At 38.3% G+C, this 22,760-nt stretch overlaps 1 protein-coding gene across 9 annotated transcripts in view; it reads right to left on the reverse strand.

The window, feature by feature from the left end:
- The window catches only part of PPP1R13B (protein phosphatase 1 regulatory subunit 13B), a 106,989-nt gene that overhangs the window by 13,856 nt on the left and 70,373 nt on the right, over window positions 1–22,760 (reverse strand). For 4 of the 9 annotated variants that reach the window (XM_054027439.1, XM_054027440.1, XM_054027436.1 and 1 more), the window contains 9 exons: window positions 14,071–14,172; window positions 12,813–12,987; window positions 12,245–12,441; window positions 9,715–9,879; window positions 8,277–8,457; window positions 6,574–6,732; window positions 3,893–4,006; window positions 1,944–2,113; window positions 344–845 (listed from right to left, as the gene is read on the reverse strand). In XM_054027439.1, coding sequence (XP_053883414.1) covers window positions 344–845; window positions 1,944–2,113; window positions 3,893–4,006; window positions 6,574–6,732; window positions 8,277–8,457; window positions 9,715–9,879; window positions 12,245–12,441; window positions 12,813–12,987; window positions 14,071–14,172 — 1,765 coding nt within the window. The remainder of the gene's footprint in view (window positions 1–343; window positions 846–1,943; window positions 2,114–3,892; window positions 4,007–6,573; window positions 6,733–8,276; window positions 8,458–9,714; window positions 9,880–12,244; window positions 12,442–12,812; window positions 12,988–14,070; window positions 14,173–22,760) is intronic. The other 5 variants (XM_054027437.1, XM_054027441.1, XM_054027438.1 and 2 more) reach the window with 5 other exon arrangements.

Here is a 22,760-nt window from a genome sequence, read left to right on the forward strand (position 1 = left end):
AATACAACATATTACATATTGTTCCAATAGTTAATTAGTATGTTTTAAAATAAAGATGTCTCTCAGCACATACCTATTTGCCACCTCAAAAACTACAAACGGGGTTAAATTAAATTGTGATGCCATATTGTTTGAATAAGAAAAAGCAAAATCCTCCTCCTTTCCTCTAAATTTAGACAAGTTATTCAAACAACAAAATAATGCTTTTAAGGTAAGTGTATTTACATTAATCTCAACTAAATTATTATTTATTACAAACAGGTCAAAAAGCAAGTCTACTGAGTAGATCTGAGGTAACAGTAGCCTATTTCAAAGGGAAAGGCAATAAATATATATATTCTACCTGCTTTTACTGATTTATTTAGGGTATTGTATACAGCCTGTTGATAGTTCTTTGGTGGTGTTGCTTGCTGAAGATACATTGAGTAGATGGAACTGGAGTTCACTGTTTGAGGTCCTTTTCTTGGAGACTGAGGCCTTGATCCTTTATCAGCTAGAAAAGGCCTGATAGCCACAGTTAAAGGGAGCTCAGGCCTGCCATCTCCGCCAGGAAATGAGGAGGGACCAGAAGGTTGATAAGTAGGGCTAGGAGGTACAGAAATTCTCTGTTGTATCTGCTGTGAGGAACTAGGCTGATGTATATTGCTCGATGGTGGTAATGGAATAGGTCTTTGCCTATTTGTTATACTGGAGCCAGGTCTTGGTAGGCTGCCATCCTTCCGCCTTTCCAGTGAATTTGTAGAACCTGTTCCTAAAGGAACAGGGCTTGGATAGGTTCCATAGTTTTGAGGCAACTGCTTACTTACACCAGGGATAGTAGGTGGCACTTTCCCCATATCAAGGCCCTAAATAAGAACAACAATACAAGTATTGTATGAAAAACTGGGCAGGCTGCACCATCTCACAAATAAAATAAAAATAACCAGGAGCAAAAACATGCACATCTTAACTAGTCAGATTCATATTTCTGAAGGATAAGGAATAATATACATTACATATATACACAATTATGAAGCATGCTTTTTTAAATTGTATTAGACATTATGCTTCTAGGAGATTTTCCACAGAAGACTCAAAGATCAAGAGAACCACCACGCATCAGAGAGAGAGAGAGAGAGAGAGAGAACGCACAAATCTTTCAAGCCCAGTGTAAGATATCTCCAATTACTATATGTAAATATGAATCAAAACAGTATTTGGATCATCAAGGGCTCAATTTTCAAACCTGAGTGCCTAGCTTTAGGCACCTAAGTTTGTAAGATTGACCACAAAATCCATTTGGTAATAAAGTGCAGTAAATCTACACTGCACTTCAAAAAAAGAAATTAAGACAAGGTCAGAACTTACAGTCTAAGAAAAATACAAACCACTGGGCAATGGTGCAAACACCAGAGGATACAAAAAGACAACACTAGCAGGCTCAATATACGATGGATTTGATTTTTTTTTTTTTTTTAAGGATGTTGAAGGAAAAGAAGAGGGAGGGTGATAAGTGGATAATGGGAAGTTATGCCAAGCAGCAGCAAGTGACAACATGAAAGGTGTGAAACTGAGAAGGGAGGAGGAGACAAAACATGTAAAGGGAGAGGATTAGGACTAGGAAAGGGCTTGAGGGGGAGAGTCGGAGAAAGTGAAAGCAGAGATGTACATGAGTGGCAATACACAGGACCCCGAAGGTGAGGGACAGGAGTTGAAACTTGATGTGATAAGAGACAGGAAGACAGTGAAAGAATTTGAAGAAGGGAGATGAAGAAGATTTTATTAGTGATATTTTTGATAAATGGAAGGGAAGAAGTGAGATGAGCAGAGACCTGAGGCAAACCCTGCTAAAGAGGCCAAAGCCATAGTCAAAAGTTTTATCAAACAAGATTTATAAAAATACTACACAAATTTGACAGACATTAGGAGGTTACTGGTTTTTATATGCCGCATACGAAACCCACCAGTTTATCAGTACTTCCTAATACTGAAGATGGCAAAGGTTGACTGGATACAGTTCCTTGTTTTAAAGCAGTATCCATGCTTGATTCCTTCCAGTCTGCATTGGAGATTTGAGGTGGTTTTACCACGGGAGTTGAACTCTGTTTAAGTGTCGGCCAATTTCCATCATTAGCTTGAAATAGAGGGAAAATGTGATATTTATGGTTACCAGTGCCGATCACTGTAAACAAGCAAAACATTTGAAGTGGAATCCATTATTCAGATTAGTTTAATCTCAATGGAATTAATATGATGCAAAAATCAGATAAGCTCTCATTAATGTTAGTGTCTGATCCAGAAGAACAGAATAAAAGCTTAACCACCAGGAACAATAAGCTATTCGTTTCCCTTTGAAATTCAAATTAATTATATTAAAATCAGCTCTAATGACAGATGGTGAATATTTGGGTGCAACTGCAATTTCAGCTATCATATTCCAAAATTAAACTTTTTTTTTTAAAAGTTCATCTATACATAGAAATATGCCATTAGCGGTCAATATTTGATAATTTTTGGTGAACTACCAAGATACAAGGCTAAATTCTGCAATGTATCAATGTATATCATGAGTAACTGCATTAACTTCAGTGGAGTTTTTCCAAATTGGCACCTGTAGAACTGAACAGAATTTGGCCCAGAGTCATTGATATGTAAGTAAAGACTTGCTGTAACTACATTAATTCCAGTAAACAAAAATCTTCCAAAGTATGCATTAATGTCTTTCTTCTCTTTCCACTACCTTCAGTAAATATAATAGTGTCTCCCCATTAAAGATTTAATTTTTCAGAAATTCATCTTAAATCAGTTGAAAATTTCAAGCCACAGGCACATTTATTCATTGTATGCAAAAATATTATGCACAATTGCTTGTAAATTGAAGTTGCCAGTCCTTGACTAAGTCTTTAATGCTTTAGTGTACAATTTTAGTAATTGGAGGAAACAATTCACTTTCTATTTTCCCAACTAGGATAAAAGTTTTAAAACTATCTGAAAGTTAGACCAGTGCTGTTACACTGTAAAACAGTTTTGAATTAGTGCTTTATTCTCCTGTTTAAAAGATCTTATTTCAGTTGCTAAACTCACTCTTGCTCTATGAGGTGGATACGGTTGTTTTCGTCCCCCCCACTGCTCTGTAGTGACCATAGCAAAACAATTTAATAGTAGTATTGATGGCCTGTGAAAGAGGCACATACAGCCTTACTTTACCAGAGGATCGTAACTGAAATGCCAAGTCTTATGTGGAGAAAGGGGAATTTATTGGGATTCCTGGAACCACACGGTGAGGAGATCAAATGAAGGTCAGCGATACTCAGTGACAAAGCCTTCCCCTTCATCTCAACTTTACAGAAAAATTCTATCTAGGCCTCTCACTGATCCTTTTTTCCATTTCCAGATTTGTCACCATACACTATCTTGTACAGTTTTTTCCAAAAACAATTTGACTGCTACCCCACAAATAGGCCACATAAGGGTGTGGTAGATACAATGCAGTTTACATCACTCATCTTAGGGCTTATGAACCTGAGCCACTTTTATTTGACATCCAATTTCTAAAGAAGTTAGAATCTGGACACTGTTCAGCAACCCATATTTCCACCATGCCAGTCCACATTCAGAGTTTATCCGCTCATTAATCTGTCTTTACCCTAGCCCACGATTACGTGATCTATTTTCTATCATTTACTCATTTGAAAGTTACACACTCTGCATGTGAGCTGCCCTAGTAATTATCTTTTAAATGATCTTTCCTAAACGTAACACAAAAAAGTTACAATAACATTTTAATTTCAAATCAATGTAGGTTGAATTCTGAGAGATAATTACGTTGGGATAAGAATGCCTTTCTGATTGTTAATTTAATACAGTTAAGAACATTGTATATTTTTTGCCCAAAGCACTTTGTATAACATACAGTCCAGAAACTGCTTTTCAGAGTTTGCAGAATGCCAGGAAGTGCTGTAGTCAGGGCCGACATCAAGATCTGACACTGTCCATAAACTGTGCACCTTGTTTTTATTACCATCATCTAGGTAACAAGAGTAAGACCAAAAGAGACAAAAGTAAAAAATACGTGCCTCTAAGAAAGGGCAATTTTTCTAAATGGATATATATTTACTATATGATAGACCTAAGATGTTCTTTAATTCTAGCATGTTTATTACAGTTCCAGTTCATAGATCAATTCCAGCATTTCCTATATCCTATTTACACTAAACAAAGGAATGAAGATTTAGATTTAGTAGTTTAGATTTAGTAGGTAAGAATGAAAAGAGGCAAGTACTAAACTTATTGAAGGGGTAAGAAATAGCAAGACATCATAAAACATATTTCACTCTTATAAATATACATGCACACAGGTTTAAAAAGAATGCTCAAAGAGCTAGACAATTGCATAAAAAATGTGCATTGAGTATAAAATTTCAATATTTAGAACTCTAGGGACAAGTGCACTTATCCTTCGAATTCTACGGTGAGGAATAGGAACCAAATATGTTCAACGTCTGTCCCTCCAACCTCTCCAGTGTCTCTCTTAAGGGGCCTGGTCTACAGGTTGCTTTAATTCGCACCAGAAGGGTGTAAATTTTAGTCCACACTACTGTGTCGCACACTAACTAGTCTGCGTGGACCCTGTTGGTGTGCACCAAAAGTTCCCTAGTCCAAACTAACATAGTCCCACTTAAAACAGTACCATGTTAACGTGCATTAGGAAACTTTTAGTGTCAGCAGGGTCCACTTGGGCCAGTTAGTGCAAGACACACTAGTGAGGACTAAAATTTACACCCCTCTGTTGTGGCCTACGGCACTATATAGACATGTTCTTGGTTTCCTTCAGTTTCAGAATGCACCTGATCTCATCTTTCTGCCCCCTATATATCAGTCAAACACGTCTGCCAAGTATCATGGACCTTGCATGGCATACATGCATGGAGACTGCCTCTCACATTACCACCTAAACTGAGTGTCACACATTCAGCTAAACTGCAGTAACAGCCTACAAATACAGCTCTGGCCGCTAGAAGCTGCTGGGGAGAGGTGCTAAGCAGCTGCTGTCTGCTACTCCCTCTGGTGGATCTGACCAGAGAAGGACCAGCTGTTAGGAACAAGCAAGCCCTGACAGTGGCAGCTAGGCTTGCCAACCCTCCAGGTTTGTACTGGAGTCTCCAGGAATTAAAGATTATGTCATGTGATGAAACCTCCAGGAATTCATCCAACCAAAGTTGGCAACCCAAGGGCAGCAGCAAGCAGAGGCAAAGGCAAGGACAGAAGGTGAGAGGGATGCAGTACTGGCCCTAGGCTCCCCTATCCAGAAACCAGCCAGTCTCCTAACTCAGACACTACCATTCACCAACCTGACCTGCTACCCTGACAGGCCCCTGCTATCCCCTACTCCTACTCAGCCCTCAATCACCTCACCCAGTTGCCCATAATTCCCTTAGGTATCACAAAGCCACTTCCAGCTACATCTTTCCCCAAGACACCTCCACCAACCCATCTGTCCCCTGCTTCCTCCAAACTATCAAGTTATCCTCCTGGATCTTCCTAAAAGTCTAACTATCCAGCTGCCCCCGACACCCTTTATGAACCCCAGCCATCTTCAAATCCTTCCCCTCCACCCAAGCCTCCATCTTCCCTCAGCCACTGAGCTTCCCCCATCTTTCACTACCCAGACACTTCCACAAACCCAGCTTCCCTTAGCTAGTCCCTCCTCCAACACTCCCAACACTTCTGTTGCCTTCATCTTCTGCCCATGCACCCTCCAAAAATCCAACTTCCCTTCAATATCCCTCAGCCACTCCCGCTAACCCTATTGCCCAGCTTCTCTCTCTCTCTCTCTCTCTCTCTCTCTCACACACACACACACACTTTCATCTAATTATTTAGTCATTTTTCTAGTATATTCTAACAGTAACTGTATACTATAAACCAACAATCTGAAGATACTTGATTTCACTATTACTATTATATTTGGGCCTTTTATAGAACTTTGTATTCATAGATTTCAGACCAATTGATAAACAGGAGATAATGCTTATCCCACAGTCATGTAGCAAGTGAATTGCAAAAGCAAGCGTGAAATCCTAGTCCCACTGAAGTCAATGGGAATTTTGCCATTGACTTCAAGGGGGCTGAGATTTCACCCCAGGACCAGAAATCAGATCTCCCAATTCCCAGCGCAGAAGACCATATAAATCCTCATAGCCTCACACATAATCCTATCTCCAAAATAAACCTACACATGCCAGGTCTCTCCAACATTGTGAATTCACCCTAATTTATAGATTGATTACCTATACAAAGTTTCTAGTAAGTTTTTGTAACTATTCTTTCAGTATCTTTTTAGACCTAAACACCCAATGGGGCAAACTCATCTGGCAATACTCAAGGGATGAATTTGCCCCAAATCCATTTACTTTCTTTTAATCTCCAAATTAGCCTCTTAGAAAGTTTACATTATAATAGTATATCTACTGCATAGCAGGACACAGCACAGTTTCTAAAATTGCTGTTTAATATGCATCTGTATGCATGAGCTCAAATGACCATATTAAAAACTGGCATTCTTAGCTAGCCAGCTATCATCTACACACTCACAGTGCAGGGTGTCAGACAGAGTAGGTGCCAGGCAGATGACACTTTGAACAGCAGACTGAAGAGAGGAAGTGGGAGGTGACAGAATAGGATCCACTATTATGTCTAAATCAGAAATCTTCCAGGTTCCTGGAGATTTTTTCACACACCCATAATCTGTCTCTACAGGACAGGCAGATTCAGTCACACACAAAAAGAAAGAAAAAAAGTGGTGGAAAAATTACAATATAATGGCAATGCAGAAATTAGAACAGGAAAACTCAGAAATGCAGAAATAAACACATGACACTTGAAATAAAAAATCTCAAATTTGATTTTTTTTCTAGCAGTGGATAGAGAATATTTTCATATACAGCTCTTTGAAAAATTTGCTTTAAATACAATTAGAATCATAAGCATGTAAAGTAAGAACTAGTCTACACTACAAAGTCTTAGAGAGAACAATCTCTCTTTTACTGTCTAAAAAGGTCTAATGCAGAATAACCCCTTGGGGTAGAATACAGCAGCTCTAAAAGTACATATGCAATTATCCAAAAAAATTGAGAGATTTACAAATACCAAAATGGTGTTTGCATATAAACTGCAACTTATGAATTGACCCTTTCCATGTGATAAGAGACTTAAATGCAATAAAACAGAAGCCAACACAAAGGAGTTGCTAATCTGTCATCTCACTTAAAAGGTGACCCCAATCCACGTCCTGTGGACAGAGGTTTAGGACTGTGCATTTCTCAGTCTTAAAAGAGATTCGTTACCAACCCATTCTTTGGAGTTTTGACTTTACTAAGACATTTACTGACAAATTGTCCAGTGCAGAGAGCTCTAGGAGAATGTGAGCCAATAGGCTCAAGCACCCAAGGCATAGATGATATAGGTGGTTTCCTACACCAGGCCCCATATGAGAAGGAGTATTACAATATAGACAGAATTGTTAATTATGGGATACATGGGGGCCATAGTGTTGAAGAACATATTATAGATACAACTGCAGAGAAGCTCCTTCATTAGCTGCAGTCGGAAAGGAGCTGGCAGTTAGAATACTAAAGGACATTCCACTGCAGAAGTAGCACAAGACAGACAGACACCCCAGAGCCAGAACCAATCATTTTCAAACTTATTTCGGCAAGCTCTCCTCTTGCTGGGGAAACAGGCCTGAGAATAGAAATCTATCACAACTTCATTTTTTGAGAAGCAGTGTATTTTGCCCAATTCAATACTACTTAAAAAAAAAAAATTAAGACAAAGCAGAATGCTTTTAAAAAACAGATGAAAACAAATGCTGCAAAAATTAGTTGTATTATATTTACAGATTAAATTGGAGTTACACACTGGATTTTAAAATACAAACTGATTTAAAATCTATTATTTAGAAGCAAATACTCCTAGAGCAAAATTGTTCATGGTCACATTTCTGACAATTGTACATGCTCTTTTGTAGGTGCCATATTCAGTTCATTAGCCATGTAAAAGTCTGGCAAAGCTGTGGAGACAGCATACACTCAGCCTCTTAGGAAGAATGAGTGAGAAGAGACAAAAATACCTCACATCTATCTCGAATGACTAATATGCCCAATTCACAGAACAGCACTGAGAAGTCTAGCTCACTTTGACCAGAGAAGATTGTCAAGACATGCGATCTCCAAGGACCACTCCTTTGCCTCCTCCTACCCCAAATATTTTAATAACCATTACACTTAAGTATTTACCAGATTTTGATCTCCCATGAGTCGCAGTGGAAGCAATGGTGAGAGACTGTGGTTTCACTGGGTCTACTGGTACAGCATAACTGCCAGCGCTAGGAACTTGGATGTAAGGCCCCACTGCTGCTACTCTTCCTGAAGCAGTCAGAGATGATTGGGGCGATGATGTTCCATTAATACGATTTAACTAAAATAGACAAATCAAAAAGGGTATAAATGTCTATTTATCTAGGCATTTCTAGTGTGTTAAGAAACAGTATGGTTGAATAATCTAGAATTATGCACTCTAGACACGTCACTTCAAATTTGATTAACAAATTTGAACCAGAAAAGCAGATTTCTATTCCACAAGACAGACTCTGCCCACCTGAAACTAACATAGTTCTCAACCATGGCTATATTTTCCACAAGGAAAATATTTTCCTTCTGTTCAAGGGCTTGCTTCACCTCAGACATTATAAGATTGGGGCCCTAATAGGGCACTGAAAACCAAAAGTGAATCTAACTGTAAGTAGAAAGAACAGGAGTACTTGTGGCATCTTAGAGACTAACAAATTTATTTCTTATGAGAGTATCCAGTTCTGAGAGCTCATTCTTAATCTTTCCCTGTTTGCTGTATAGGATGCTGATCAGGTGGTTTCGCAGTTTCTTTGAGAGTGTGTGACACAGTCTCTCAGCATACCCCTCCATCTGGGCCTTTACCTGGTCGTCAGAAAACACACACACAGTTAGGGTGACCAGATAGCAAGCGTGAAAAATCAGTTTGGGGTGGGAGGGGGTAATAGTTGCCTACATAAGACAAAGCCCCTAATATTGGGATTTCTGGTCACCCTACATACGGTGTCCAGCATGCAGTTGACAACCGTGCTTAATTTGTAATGAAAGAGGTGCTGGGGCTCAAGCAATTTTTTTACATTTATAACTGATGCAGCAAGCCCAGAGGTGCCGGGGCTACGAACTGCCAAGCCTAGAAGTGCCAGGGCTCAGCCTTGCAAGCCCTGGCACAAATTAAACACTAGTTGACCAGGTTATTCAACTATGGGCAGATCATCAAACCGCTTAAATGAAAGTCACCTTTCTGCTCCAGGCGTGGAGGTGGTGATTTTCATATTTGAGAACAAATATTTTACTAATTATCCAAACCTAACAAATGCCCTGATGGAAAGCCAAAGTTAAGCCCTCGTTTCTGAAATATTGTTACTGTTGCAAATTTTAAACAATACCCTAGTTCCTAACATAAAAATAAAAGGAAACACATTGCAATCTAAGCTTTTCTTAATCTCTGTGGAAAGAATGACAAAATTCTGGATTTCTAAAGTTTACTATTTTCAAAAGAAGTGTTTTTGTAATTGTGGTTTTTCAGCTGGAGAAAAAAGTTACATTTTATGACTTTTTTAGGTTGTTGAAACCACTAAAATGTGGCCCTTTTAATAGTTTATCTTACAGGAATGTTTTCTTTTTGACGTGCCTCAACTTTTTTCTTGTATAGTCGCTCACGCAGCTCATTGATACGCTTGTCCATCATAGCCACCTCCATGTTACGTTTGTTTAAAAGTTCTTTCTGCTGCTGAAGCTTGGAGTTCTGCTCCTGGTTAAGCCTATTACGAATCTTTAAAAATGCAATTGTTATAATTACAGTAGATATTTTATTTCACCTGCTGTCAAAATATTTTATAAGATATCCAAAGACATGAAGTAATATAGATCAACTAAGTCTACACTTCTACATAGCCTGTTAAGTAAACATTTGCATTGAAATACAATTCTTTAGAAAAAGACTCAAAAGAAAATATATCCTAGGAAGGAATTGTACATTCATGAGTATATGCTGAATCATCCAGTTTATGGCAACTCCAAGCATCTAAGCATAAAGATGTTTCATAAAGGAACACTGATGAGATGAAAACCAAATCATATATAATATTTGATAGTAAGCTCATCTTTTTAAAGTCAATTAATTTTTAACTACCTGGATGGTAAAAAAAATATTTTTTAAAAAAATGTCAGTTTCAACAACAGAAGCTATACTATGGATTCTGCTTCCAATTCCAAATGAAACCTCTTGATGGATGAATGGGATGCTAACTGAACTGGTGCATAGGCTAGACACTGATTTTCTTTTCTACGTGGGAATTAAGGTGAAACCTTTATTTGAAGGCTTCTAAAGGTTAAGGGGGTGGGTTACCTCTACAGTTTAAAATCAATCATTGCGTCCTTCATAATTATTTTTCTTGTCTCCCCATTGGCTCTCTTTGGCACCTTCAATAATTCTGATAGTTTGTCCCAGTTCTCCACTTCCCATGTTGATATTACATGCAAAAAAAACTGAGGCAAATTTACATCTTCATAAATATGTATAGGGTCAAAATGACAACAAGCAACAATACAGACATCTCAGCAATCTGTTAAGCATGTTTGCACTTAGAATTGCTCCAGAAATGGAGATGCACCTAGTGTAAGTGATAGGGGAAAAAAGGTCACTTCTTTTTCAATTAAATAAAAATGTAAGAATATGGTATAATATTGTGCAACCTGGTATAATACTTTAAATGAAGTTTCCCTCCACTTCAGAGAAAAAAATTATATTATATTTTAGTGATTGTTAAAGAGCACATCCCAATTACATGAAATCATCATATTAGAGTGTCCCCGTTAAAAAAAAAAAAAAAAAAAAAAAATCACATCAATCTATACCAGGGATCAGCAACCTTTGGCACGCAGCCCACCAGGGTAAGCACCCTGGCGAGCCGCGCCAGTTTACCTACCTGCCGCGTCCGCAGGTTCGGCCGATCGCGGCTCTCACTGACCGCGCTTCACCACCCCAGGCCAATGGGGGCTGCGGGGAGCGGCGGCCAGCACATCCCTCGGCCCGCACCGCTTCCTGCAGCCCCCATCGGCCTGGAGTGGCGAACCACTCCAGTGGGACCCACGATTGGCTGAACCTGCGGCCACGGCAGGTAAACAAACCGGCCCCGCCCGCCAGGGTGCTTACCCTGGCAGGCTGCAGGCCAAAGGTTGCCGATCCCTGATCTATACTCAAAGGTTCAGAGCCTAAGGATAAAAGAAATACACGCATCCCAAGAAAGTGAGAATTGTCAAAAAGCATTACTTGTATTTCCCATTTTTAAACTAATACATGGTAGAGCTCACATCTCAACCACAAAACACTATAAGCAAATTATAAAACCCATGAAATCCTGGCAAAATAGCATGTAGTTAAATATTTGTAATTTCATACATATAAACCAGAAACCATAGCAATGTAAACAAAATACTTTACCTTCTAAATTAATAAGATCTACATTATAGCTATAAAGATATACTCAGAGAAATAAGATATAGGGTAACTGCAATTTTTTCTTGTATTTGCAGTTTATATTTTACTTCTGGTGATTCTGTTAAAATATAATCAGGACAGGCTTGTTATTTAGCCCCTATACATTTTAATTATATCATATATTCACTATTATGTTTTCAGACTGCATTTTACAATGGATATTTTCACTGCTTAATCATACTTTCTAGCTATGAAAGCACCTTACACAATGTTTACTATACCTGCTACCTCACAAGAGAGAAAAGATTAAGATCTGAAAAATTAGTCGGAGAGAATACATTTTAGAAAAAAGGAAAACAGAAAAAGCACTAGTTTACATGTAGAGTTCAATTTTTGCATATACATTCTCTTCATTGCTGAGTAATCCTCTTCAAAACATTTATACAGGTTATTATATTATTTACAAGTTCTAACAAAGTGGTGATAAAAACCATGGTTTTGAAAATTAATGAAGTTCCCTTTATCTGAGGTTTATACACTTAATGTGCCCTTACAAATTAACACACATTCCATCATACTGGTTAATGGGGTTTCCCAAAACCAAGTACAACACTAGTTGTAACACCAGGTGGGAGAGGTAAATATTACTTTTGTTAATCTACAGATATTGTGAAAAATGTCCCAGTTAATGGTTTACCTGTAGTTCTTGGTACAACTTTTTTAATTCTACAGCTGCAGGGCCTGTCATCTGTCCGTTATAAGATTGGAATCCATTCAATTTCCCTTTCCTTAAGTCCTCCAATTGCTGAGTTAGCTGATCCACTTTTAACACTGCAGCTTGTAACTCCTGCTGCTTCTCCTGGAACATGGCACTGATATGCTCAATTTCAGTAGCTATAATTAACAAAAAACACACCACAACAACCAAATGAAATACCAGTACAACTGTCTTGTGTATTTTCATGGTTCTAAACATACAGCTATTGGAAACTGTAGTCCTACATACAGAAACTTTTCCATCAATTTAACATAGCATACAAACTTATGCTTATAACATGATAATGTAATTTGCAAAAAGCTGAACATATTTACTAAAATCTATTATTTAATTTCTTATTTTATTAATTCACTTGTGAAAGACCCTTTGTAAAAATAGAACAAATACTCAGTTCAATATCCTGTTGCTATACTAATATTTGCAAGTTACAGTAAAAAATATCATAAGTGAAATTAACAATGGAAATAGATTTGAAAAATCCACATACACAGATTGCCATTCATGATCTTGCTGTAGTCCACTTGTCCTCTCATGGCACGTATTTTTTTCAGCTTTGACTCCTGGGTCTCCACCCGTTCTTTAAGTTTTTGAAGCTTTTCACTCTCAGAAATAGACTGCTGCTGACGGCGTTCTTGCTGCTTCAGATAACGTAAACGTTGTTCCTGCCAAAACAAGGAGAACATGTAATCTAATTTTAGAGGAATTTTTTTAATAGTTGGATAACGGCAAAACAAACAAACAACAAAACTTGACTTTAAAGAAACTCAAACTTCACTATCAACTTTGGATGGTTTTCTTGCCTATACATCTTTTCTAAATAAATAAAATCACATATGATAGTAAAATTTAATTAAAATGTACAATAATACTCCTAGAAAAACGTACTATGATTTGTGCCCACACACATTTGTCTTCAAAAAGTAGGAACAGGGCACACTGCTTTTGAAACTACTAAGTCAAACGTCAAATGTACACCAAAACCAATTTCAGACTAAACATTCATTCCAACACATCTGTGAAGCTTCCGCAAGCATTTGTTTCCTGCTGCTAGCAACACGCTTCCTGCTGTTGCAAAATGTCTTCCAACCCTCCATTACTCAATTTCCCAAAGGAAGCAAACAATGGTCAGTAGAGGATTTTAGACAGGCAAAGATAAGGAGATCTGCTGTAAGATAAAGTTTCAGCTCTCTAAATGACAGCCCATGCACTAAGCAAATAAGGGAAATGTTTCTTTTTTTCCCAATATAATTTCTTCCAGAGAACTGCAAATACAGCAAACTCTGTTAGCTTGAATCCATTTAAATGTATTTCAGTCCTGTAGTCCAAGCATGCAATACATACTGTATATATTATATAGCATCTGTAATAGTGTCACAAAATGCTTCACAGAAATAAAAAACTTTGAACATAGACTCACTTTCTAATATATAAACATGAATGTAACACAAAGAGGTAACAACATCATTTTAAAGATGCATATAACTAAGGAGTCATACTAATATTCCATGTCTACTGTTTATGAAGCTGTAGTGTTCTATATTGCCTGGATTTAGAAGTATTTGTTAATGCAGCAGATTTCTCAGGCTCTTTCTTTTATTCCAAATGTTGCAGTGTATTTTTCTAAATTCTTGAAAATTATATATGTATATGTTGAAGGAAATCTATAAATAAGCTGTTCATAGATAAAATTATATAAGTCTTTAAATTGTTGCAGTTGTCTCATTTCCACTCCTTTGTATTTTTACCTTAGCAACCAACATTTGCTGTTGGTTTTCAATCTGCTGCTGTTGTCTGGCAGCCATATCTTGAAGTTCTGAGAGTGTGAGTTCAACACGTGGATTCCCAACCTGCAGAAAGCACAAAGCACTACACTAAGATGATTATTTATTTACACACGTTGAATTTTGTGACATCAGAAACCAGACATCACTAGTCTAAGAATGTTTTTAAGTCCCAATTAGAATCTAAAATACATTTTCTTTTCTTTTCTTCCTCTGAGCTTTGCCAGAGTTTTATGCATTTGGACCACAGCTAAAAAGCAACCAACAAAGGGATTACAAATGCCACAAATCAGATTTTCCAGAAACACAAGATCAGAATTTCATAATATGTAATTCACTTGTTTGTTTTCTGTTTCTAGCTTTCTGAATACCCTTGGTTCTATGGGAGTACTGTTCTATATGTTATTTCTTGGACATGTACCAAATGTAACAAATACTTGATGTTCCTGGGTTTTTATTTTCTAGATGAGACTTTTTCCTTAATTATGATGAACTATGTATTTTGTGAGCAAAAGCACATGCAGGAATTAATTTCTAACAATTATTATTCAAAGTGTAGTCTCTTTAAAAATCTAAGTCTTTCAGGCTCTTAAGCCTGGAGGGAGAGGTGGGCTTGAGAGCCCTAGCTCCAACCCAAGCCCACATCAAAGCACTGTCCTACACAGATATTTTTACAGCACGGAGTCTGTGGACCAAGACTGGGACGCTTGCTCCGAGAGGCAGTGCAGACATGTCCGCAGAGGGGCAGCAAGAGAGGCACCCCATCCCTAATAACAGCTCCCATAGCAGAAGAGGAAGGATGGACCCCTATAAGAAGGACGGCAGTGGGAGGTAGAAGATTGATGATACCATGGAGAGAGAAGAGAATACAAGGCGGAAAAAGCAAGGAAGTGGATGAAGAAGGGAAGCAAATATGGAAGACAAAAAATGAGGAGAAAACAATGCTGCTACTCAAAGAGAGTAGACCAAAAGATAAGAGAAAAGAGAACAACAGAAAACAGTACACAAAAATGAAAATGGTACAATGCCAAAGAATGAGTAAGACAGAGAGACAAAGGGGGGGAGAGGGAGAGGGAGAGAAAGGGAAAAGCTGGAATAGATACATCTTTTAGGTTTGATATTATTTATTTTAAATGTGTTTATTTTTATTGAATTTCTATGGCAGATTTCCAGTTTCTGGCCTAAAGGTTGTCTCTCCCACCCTTATTTAAATTGAGCAAGTTACATGTGGTGTTGTCATGAATCATCTCAGTGGTCCTCTCAAAGAAATCCTAAAGACAGTTCTGACTTTTGCCAATAGATATATCGGAAAGAATGCACATGGGGCTTTTTTTGTTTTTAACTTCCCAGTGAAAGTAAAGATTTTCACGCTTCAGACAGTCATGAAAATTCCTCATAAGGATTACACGCAAGATGGCCATCACAAGCTTTAAAGAGTTAAAAATCCTATTTTTTCTCCCCCACAACAGCACATGAAAGCAGTTTTTCCTCCAGTGGGAATAAATATTAATAAAAATTAGAAGAAAAAAACCCAAACAAAATATAGGAAAGCTACCATTTTTTGATGACCTATTACAGCTTAAGATCCATTTTTTGGCAGATTTAATATAAATTAAATTGAGGCCAACAAATTATTGTGCAGTGTTTTCACAAATTTTGCATGTGAAAGGTAACAAAAACCTTCACAAAACTGAAGTCAAATCATCTAATATTTGGGCAATTTTAACACTTTGTTAATGAGGAGCAATTACTGAATATTATTTACAATTTGTAAAGCACTTTCAAGATATGAAATGCTAAGTATTGTTTTAACAGGAATCTAATATACTATTCAAATTATTTCAATAATCTCAGTCTTTTATTAAAAAAAAAAACAAGTCATTTCTACCTATACACTCATGCCTTCTACTCTGTGAAACATGTTCAGAAAAAGAACTTTTTTAAAAGTGGGAGTATAAAAAACAAAGCGAAAGTAAATTCCAAAAGTTGAAACTGCTCTCTCTCTCGCTCACCAAATATCTGCTCTGCTACATTTAGATAAATGAATGTTGCAATACCAGAACTGCACTACATTCTTGTCAAACAGAACATAGTATGCCAACACCTGAATAGTTGGAAGAGTTGGTAGGAGAAAACAGTGCAACTTCTGTTACAACTGGTTTGAAATTTAATGCAATCAGTAAAGTTTAGTAATGAAACAGGCAGGGTATTGTGCTGGCATTGTAATCATTTTACATTCAGTGCAGCATTTGAGCCAATGCATACGATTACATTATTAATAACGAAGTTAAATGTACACCATATCCTACCCCATTACAAGCACTCCCAAAGAAAAAAATCAAAGGAAGTTAAAAAGCGCTTTGGAAGTGTTGTGAGATGAAACTCAAAACAATGCTTACACAAGGGAAGAGAGATTTTAAGATTCATAGACAAGGCAAAGGAACAATCACAGGGAAATCTAAGACAAACCCCACATATCCTGGCATCTGAGAGGAGATCTGGTTCAGAGTCTCTCTGCTCCTTGGTCCTCCCAAGTTGCCTTGCATTATAGTTCTGTAATGATCTGAGCTGCCAACCGATCCTCTGCCATACCAGTGTCTTATCCCCAACCCCAAGAGAGGAAAACTCCTGCTCTGAAATCCGCCAGGTAACAGAGAAACAGGGCACTTGAGTAACTGACCTCCAGCTCTGCTACACACTGCTCTGAAATCTACAGATCTCCAGTCTTTGTGTCCCTGCAGAGTGGTTTCTTTGAGGTCCAAGTAGTGGGGAATGGAAAGCAATGATTTTGACAAGCTCACATTAAGGTGGGCTTTCTGCTTCTTTGTTGCCCTTCACAATATAGAATGAAAAGAAGCAAAGGTTCCCCTAGTCACAAGAACAGACTCATAAAACTACTGTATATTCATATTGCAACAGGGATTGCTGCATGGGGGGGGTAGGGAGGGAAGGAATGGCAAATAATGCATTTTAACATTTTTTATATTTTATATACAACAATATCTTAACAATATCACTGTAACTTCATAGTCTTCCTGAGAGGTCATACTTTACAACACAGAATATTTAAGCGTTCCTTTCAGGTGAGTGTCCTTTTTATTCAATAGCACCCAGTGATAGCATAATAAAAAGTAATAGGCACATAGTCATTTCCTATTGTCAAAGCACTGCACAAACACTTAGCTAATCCTTCAAAACATTCCTATGAGTTAAGCATCCTTCCCATTTGACAGATGAGGAACAAACACAGAGGATAAGTTACTTGCCCAATGCTACATACTAAGTCAATAGCAAAGCAAGGATTAGAACTCAGGAAGGTTTCATATTCTCATAACCAAACTCATTCCAGTACACTATTCTGCCTCAATATCTGCTAATTATTTCAAACTTTGTTTTTTTGTTTTTTTTTTGACTGAATTACATTTCATTTTTATGTAAAGGAAACGCAGATTATTTCCATTCAGGTTTTTATTTTATATCCATCCTGAAATTCAGATTGGAAAGAATTTTTATACACATATTTTAATTTAGAATACAAGCTGTTTGTCTGTCATCACTTACCCTACAGTAAATCAACAAATGTGCAAGTTTAACTATAGCCTGAATATATAAATTGTATATATTATTACATAAACTCACACATACATACACTCACACATAAAATCAGCTCAGATGCATGAAAGCAGTTCAGTCACTAGGGAGATCCAAATTTGGAGTATTTCCTTTTCAAGCTGCTAAGGCGTCAGTATGATATAAACATGACTCACTTAAATTCCAGAGGGAATTCCACTCTGTGAACACCTCCTGCTGGTCATATTATAGAGCTGAATTAGAGCTCATATTGGAAATAGTATCAGAGGGGTAGCCGTGTTAGTCTGAATCTGTAAAAAGCAACAGAGGGTCCTGTGGCACCTTAGAGACTAACAGAAGTACTGGGAGCATAAGCTTTCGTGGGTAAGAACCTCACTTCTTCAGATGCAAGACTTGCATCTGAAGAAGTGAGGTCTTGCATCTGAAGAAGTGAGGTTCTTACCCACGAAAGCTTATGCTCCCAATACTTCTGTTAGTCTCTAAGGTGCCACAGGACCCTCTGTTGCTTTTTACATATTGGAAATAGTAACCCATGTAACCCTACTCCTAGTAAATGTCAGCATCAATGGAAACTGTTTATAAAAGATGAATAGGTGATTAAACGGGTAGGGTATGGAATAGTGGCCCTAAAAATCAAGGGGTATAAAAACACTTGCATAATGTCTAGATCAGATATAGAACACTTTGGTATTAATTTGATTTACCAAATGAGGGAAAATCCTAGATATTAGTAGTTTGTACTAATTTTTTTAAGTAGCATGACTGTAACATAGACATCTTTTCCACGGTATTCTCCTTTATAGGTCTCATACCCTCTCTAAGCTTGCTGCTTACTATTACCATAAAATGGCCAAGACATTTTACAATGAGCTATATATTAAAGCAGGGCTCAAAATGAAAAAGAAAGTAGCAGTACTTTTCTAAGTTCCATCCACAAATCAGCATATGCTCACTTAAAGACACAAAGATAAGATACCAAAATGAAATGCTGCTCCTAGTATATTGTGCACATGTTGAAAATAATCACACGTGCTCTGTTGTGTTTCTTAGGCATGACTCCCTATAGGGCTCAGATATTCTCTGGGCTCAGCTGGTCTTCTTGGGCTTGGATCCCTCAGTTGGGCTCAGGATATCCCTGATCCTTTTTGTGTTTGGTGGACTTCAGGCTTGGCTCCTGACTGGTAGGGTGCAGATGCTTCCCGGTTCTCCCTGCTTGATGGCTCCAAGGGTCAGAATGGGGAAAATAGGTGGTATTCTCCCATGCACCACAGACTTTATACAAAATCAGATACCACTTGCACTAAACTGTGCAGATCTGCAAAGTCCTTCCTTCTTCTATGCTTTGATCAGCAGTGAAAGTTGGCAATATTGACATTTAAATTATCATCCTTAAGCTTCAGACTGCCCCCCTCTCTTCCCGCCTAAGACATATGGAAGCAATCCACATCTCTCAGAGCTATTGTTCAGAATGTCTGCAAACTCAGGAAAACATCGCTGCATCAGGTTATTTTGTTCACATTTTCAAGATCATCATCCCAACAATAAGGCTAAACACTTTTTTCCCCCCCCAAAATGAAAGCTCAGATCCTGGAGTACAAAATGACAATCTTTAAGGCCTTGGCTACACTTACCAGCTAGTTCGACGGCTGGAAATCGAAGTTCTGGGTTCGACTTATCGCGTCTAGTCTGGACGCGATAAGTCGAACCCGGAAGTGCTTGCCGTCGACTGCGGTACTCCAGCTCGGCGAGAGGAGTACCGCGGAGTCGACGGGGGAGCCTGCCTGCCGCGTGTGGACCAAGGTAAGTTCGAACTAAGGTACTTCGACTTCAGCTACGTTATTCACGTAGCTGAAGTTGCGTACCTTAGTTCGAATTAGGGGGGGTAGTGTAGACCAAGCCTAAGAAAATAACTGGTTTTCAGAGCCACCACAAGCCATCCCAATTTGACTCCTGATAACTAAGAACTCAGTGCGCTATTCTAGATCAGTATGTTTTATGCATATCTTTTAAAATCTATTATTATGCTTAACACATGCCACAGCATATAGAACAGGAGAGCATGATAAATTCATACATTAGCCTCTCCTTATAGACGCCTCTGAGAATATTTGTATATAAACTAATTTCATAGTGCAAAAACATTTAACTTACATACATAAAGGTTTAAAAAAAGCTATTTATATAATCTGCAAAAAACAAACAAGAAAACCCTGACAGCCAGCATTTTAGTTACAAATCTTCTCTAAAATTTCTAAATCTTTATTTTACTGAAAACCATTATGGCTAAGTGCATTTCACTATTAAAATAACTGCACAGTGTTGAGCAGGAGGAGAAGGGGAGGGAGGAGATTTAAACCTGCAGTTTCACTCGTTGCTGCCCTCTTTTCATCCACATGAGAAATGAAGTACAGAAACCAAGCAAGATTCCTCTTCAGTTTCAAGTTAATTTTTTTCAGAAAGATTGTAAAAAACAACATATGTTAGACGTCCCAAGTATAGTAGCATAGTCTTTGAAACATCAGGAAATTTAGCAAAAAGGCAAAAATTCCAACATATTTTCTCTTGTCAAGATCTAGTTGAATATATCAGTTTGTTTCAACAATTTTATCTTCACTGATGTAGTTTATAATAATCTGTATTCAATTCAAGCAAAACTACGGAGAAAACAAGGGAAAGTTTGGAACAGTTTTTTAGTCAGTCCAAGTCCTTCTTCAGAAGTACTGCTGTGTTACAGTATAATGCAAAACAGCACAGTATGTATCCTTAATGAGATCATCCTTCCAATAAATTTCTTCTACTCATACTAGCTATTACATGGCGTCACTCGCCTTTCACAACAAACCTGAACCTATCACATTTAAGCCTTAAAACATCTCCCTATTCCTGCAGCAAGGAAAAATCTACCTCCTCTGGGATTGCACTTTTTACAACAACAACAAGAGCACTGCAAATATCTACTCCTCCAGATTCCACAAATTCACTTGCAATATAGTGATAAGTTCCAGGAGATGGGTCTGCTGAACTGTAACTTTCTTTACATTCATCACTTGGGTGTCTTACACTCTAAAATGAACTCCTAAATAAATGTTTCAGAGTAGCAGCCGTGTTAGTCTGTATCCGCAAAAAGAACAGGAGTACTTGTGGCACCTTAGAGACTAACAAATTTATTAGAGCATAAGCTTTCGTGGACTACAGCCCACTTCTTCGGATGCATACAGAGTGGAATAAATATTGAGGATATATACACACATACAGAGAGCATAAACAGGTGGGAGTTGTCTTACCAACTCTGAGAGGCCAATTAAGTAAGAGAAAAAAAAACTTTTGAAGTGATAATCAAGATAGCCCAGTACAGACAGTTTGATAAGAAGTGTGAGAATACTTACAAGGGGAGATAGATTCAATGTTTGTAATGGCTCAGCCATTCCCAGTCCTTATTCAATCCTGAGTTGATTGTGTCTAGTTTGCATATCAATTCCAGCTCAGCAGTCTCTCGTTGGAGTCTGTTTTTGAAGTTTTTTTGTTGTAATATAGCCACCCGCAGGTCTGTCATTGACTGACCAGACAGGTTAAAGTGTTCTCCCACTGGTTTTTGAGTATTATGATTCCTGATGTCAGATTTGTGTCCATTAATTCTTTTGCGGAGAGACTGTCCGGTTTGGCCAATGTACATGGCAGAGGGGCATTGCTGGCACATGATGGCATATATCACATTGGTAGATGTGCAGGTGAACGAGCCCCTGATGGTATAGCTGATGTGATTAGGTCCTATGATGATGTCACTTGAATAGATATGTGGACAGAGTTGGCATCGGGCTTTGTTACAAGGATAGGTTCCTGGGTCAGTGGTTTTGTTCAGTGATGTGTGGTTGCTGGTGAGTATTTGCTTTAGGTTGGGGGGGTTGTCTGTAAGCGAGGACAGGTCTGTCTCCCAAGATCTGTGAGAGTAAAGGATCATCTTTCAGAATAGGTTGTAGATCTCTGATGATGCGCTGGAGAGGTTTTAGCTGGGGGCTGAAGGTGACAGCTAGTGGTGTTCTGTTATTTTCTTTGTTGGGCCTGTCTTGTAGGAGGTGACTTCTGGGTACTCGTCTGGCTCTGTCAATCTGTTTTTTCACTTCAGCAGGTGGGCATTGTAGTTTTAAGAATGCTTGATAGAGATCTTGTAGGTGCTTGTCTCTATCTGAGGGATTGGAGCAAATGCGGTTATATCTTAGAGCATGGATGTAGACAATGGATCGTGTGGTGTGTCCTGGATGGAAGCTGGAGGCATGTAGGTAAGTGTAGCGGTCAGTAGGTTTCCGGTATAGGCTGGTATTTATGTGACCATCGCTTATTAGAACAGTAGTGTCCAGGAAATGGACTGCTTGTGTGGATTGATCTAGGCTGAGGTTGATGGTGGGATGGAAATTACTGAAATCATGGTGAAATTCCTCAAGGGCTTCTTTTCCGTGGGTCCAGATGATGAAGATGTCATCAATGTAGCGCAAGTAGAGTAGGGGCGTTAGGGGACGAGAGCTAAGGAAGTGTTGTTCTAAGTCAGCTATAAATGTTGTTGATTCAGTTATCAAACATTACAGATGTGTAATAAACTACCTCTCATAAACAAAAGCATTCACAAAGTACTTCCCGTCTATGCCCATGAATTGCTTACAGGTAGTAAACATTTTTAAAAAATGTTGCACCTGTTTTGCTCATCGTATCATCTTGAAAGCTCATCTGGCAAGAGCAATTTGCAACAAATAACAAGGCTTGAGGGGAGGAAGGTATCCCAGTGGTTGGGGCACTGGCTTAGAATATGGAAGACGAAGATTCAGTTTCCTGTTCTGCCAGCTCCCTGTGTGATCTTGGGCAAGTCACTTAGCCTCTCTATACCTCAGTTGCCCATATGTAGACAGGTTTCAGAGAGGTAGCCCTGTTAGTCTGTATCAGCAAAAACAACGAGGAGTCCTTGTGGCACCTTAGAGACTAACAAATGTATTTGGGCATAAGTTTTCGTGGGCTAGAACCCACTTCATCAGATGTATGAAGTGAAAAATACAGAAGGAGGTATAAATACATGA

This window comes from Malaclemys terrapin, chromosome 4, assembly GCF_027887155.1.
Source record: "Malaclemys terrapin pileata isolate rMalTer1 chromosome 4, rMalTer1.hap1, whole genome shotgun sequence".
Classification (NCBI taxonomy): domain Eukaryota; kingdom Metazoa; phylum Chordata; order Testudines; family Emydidae; genus Malaclemys; species Malaclemys terrapin.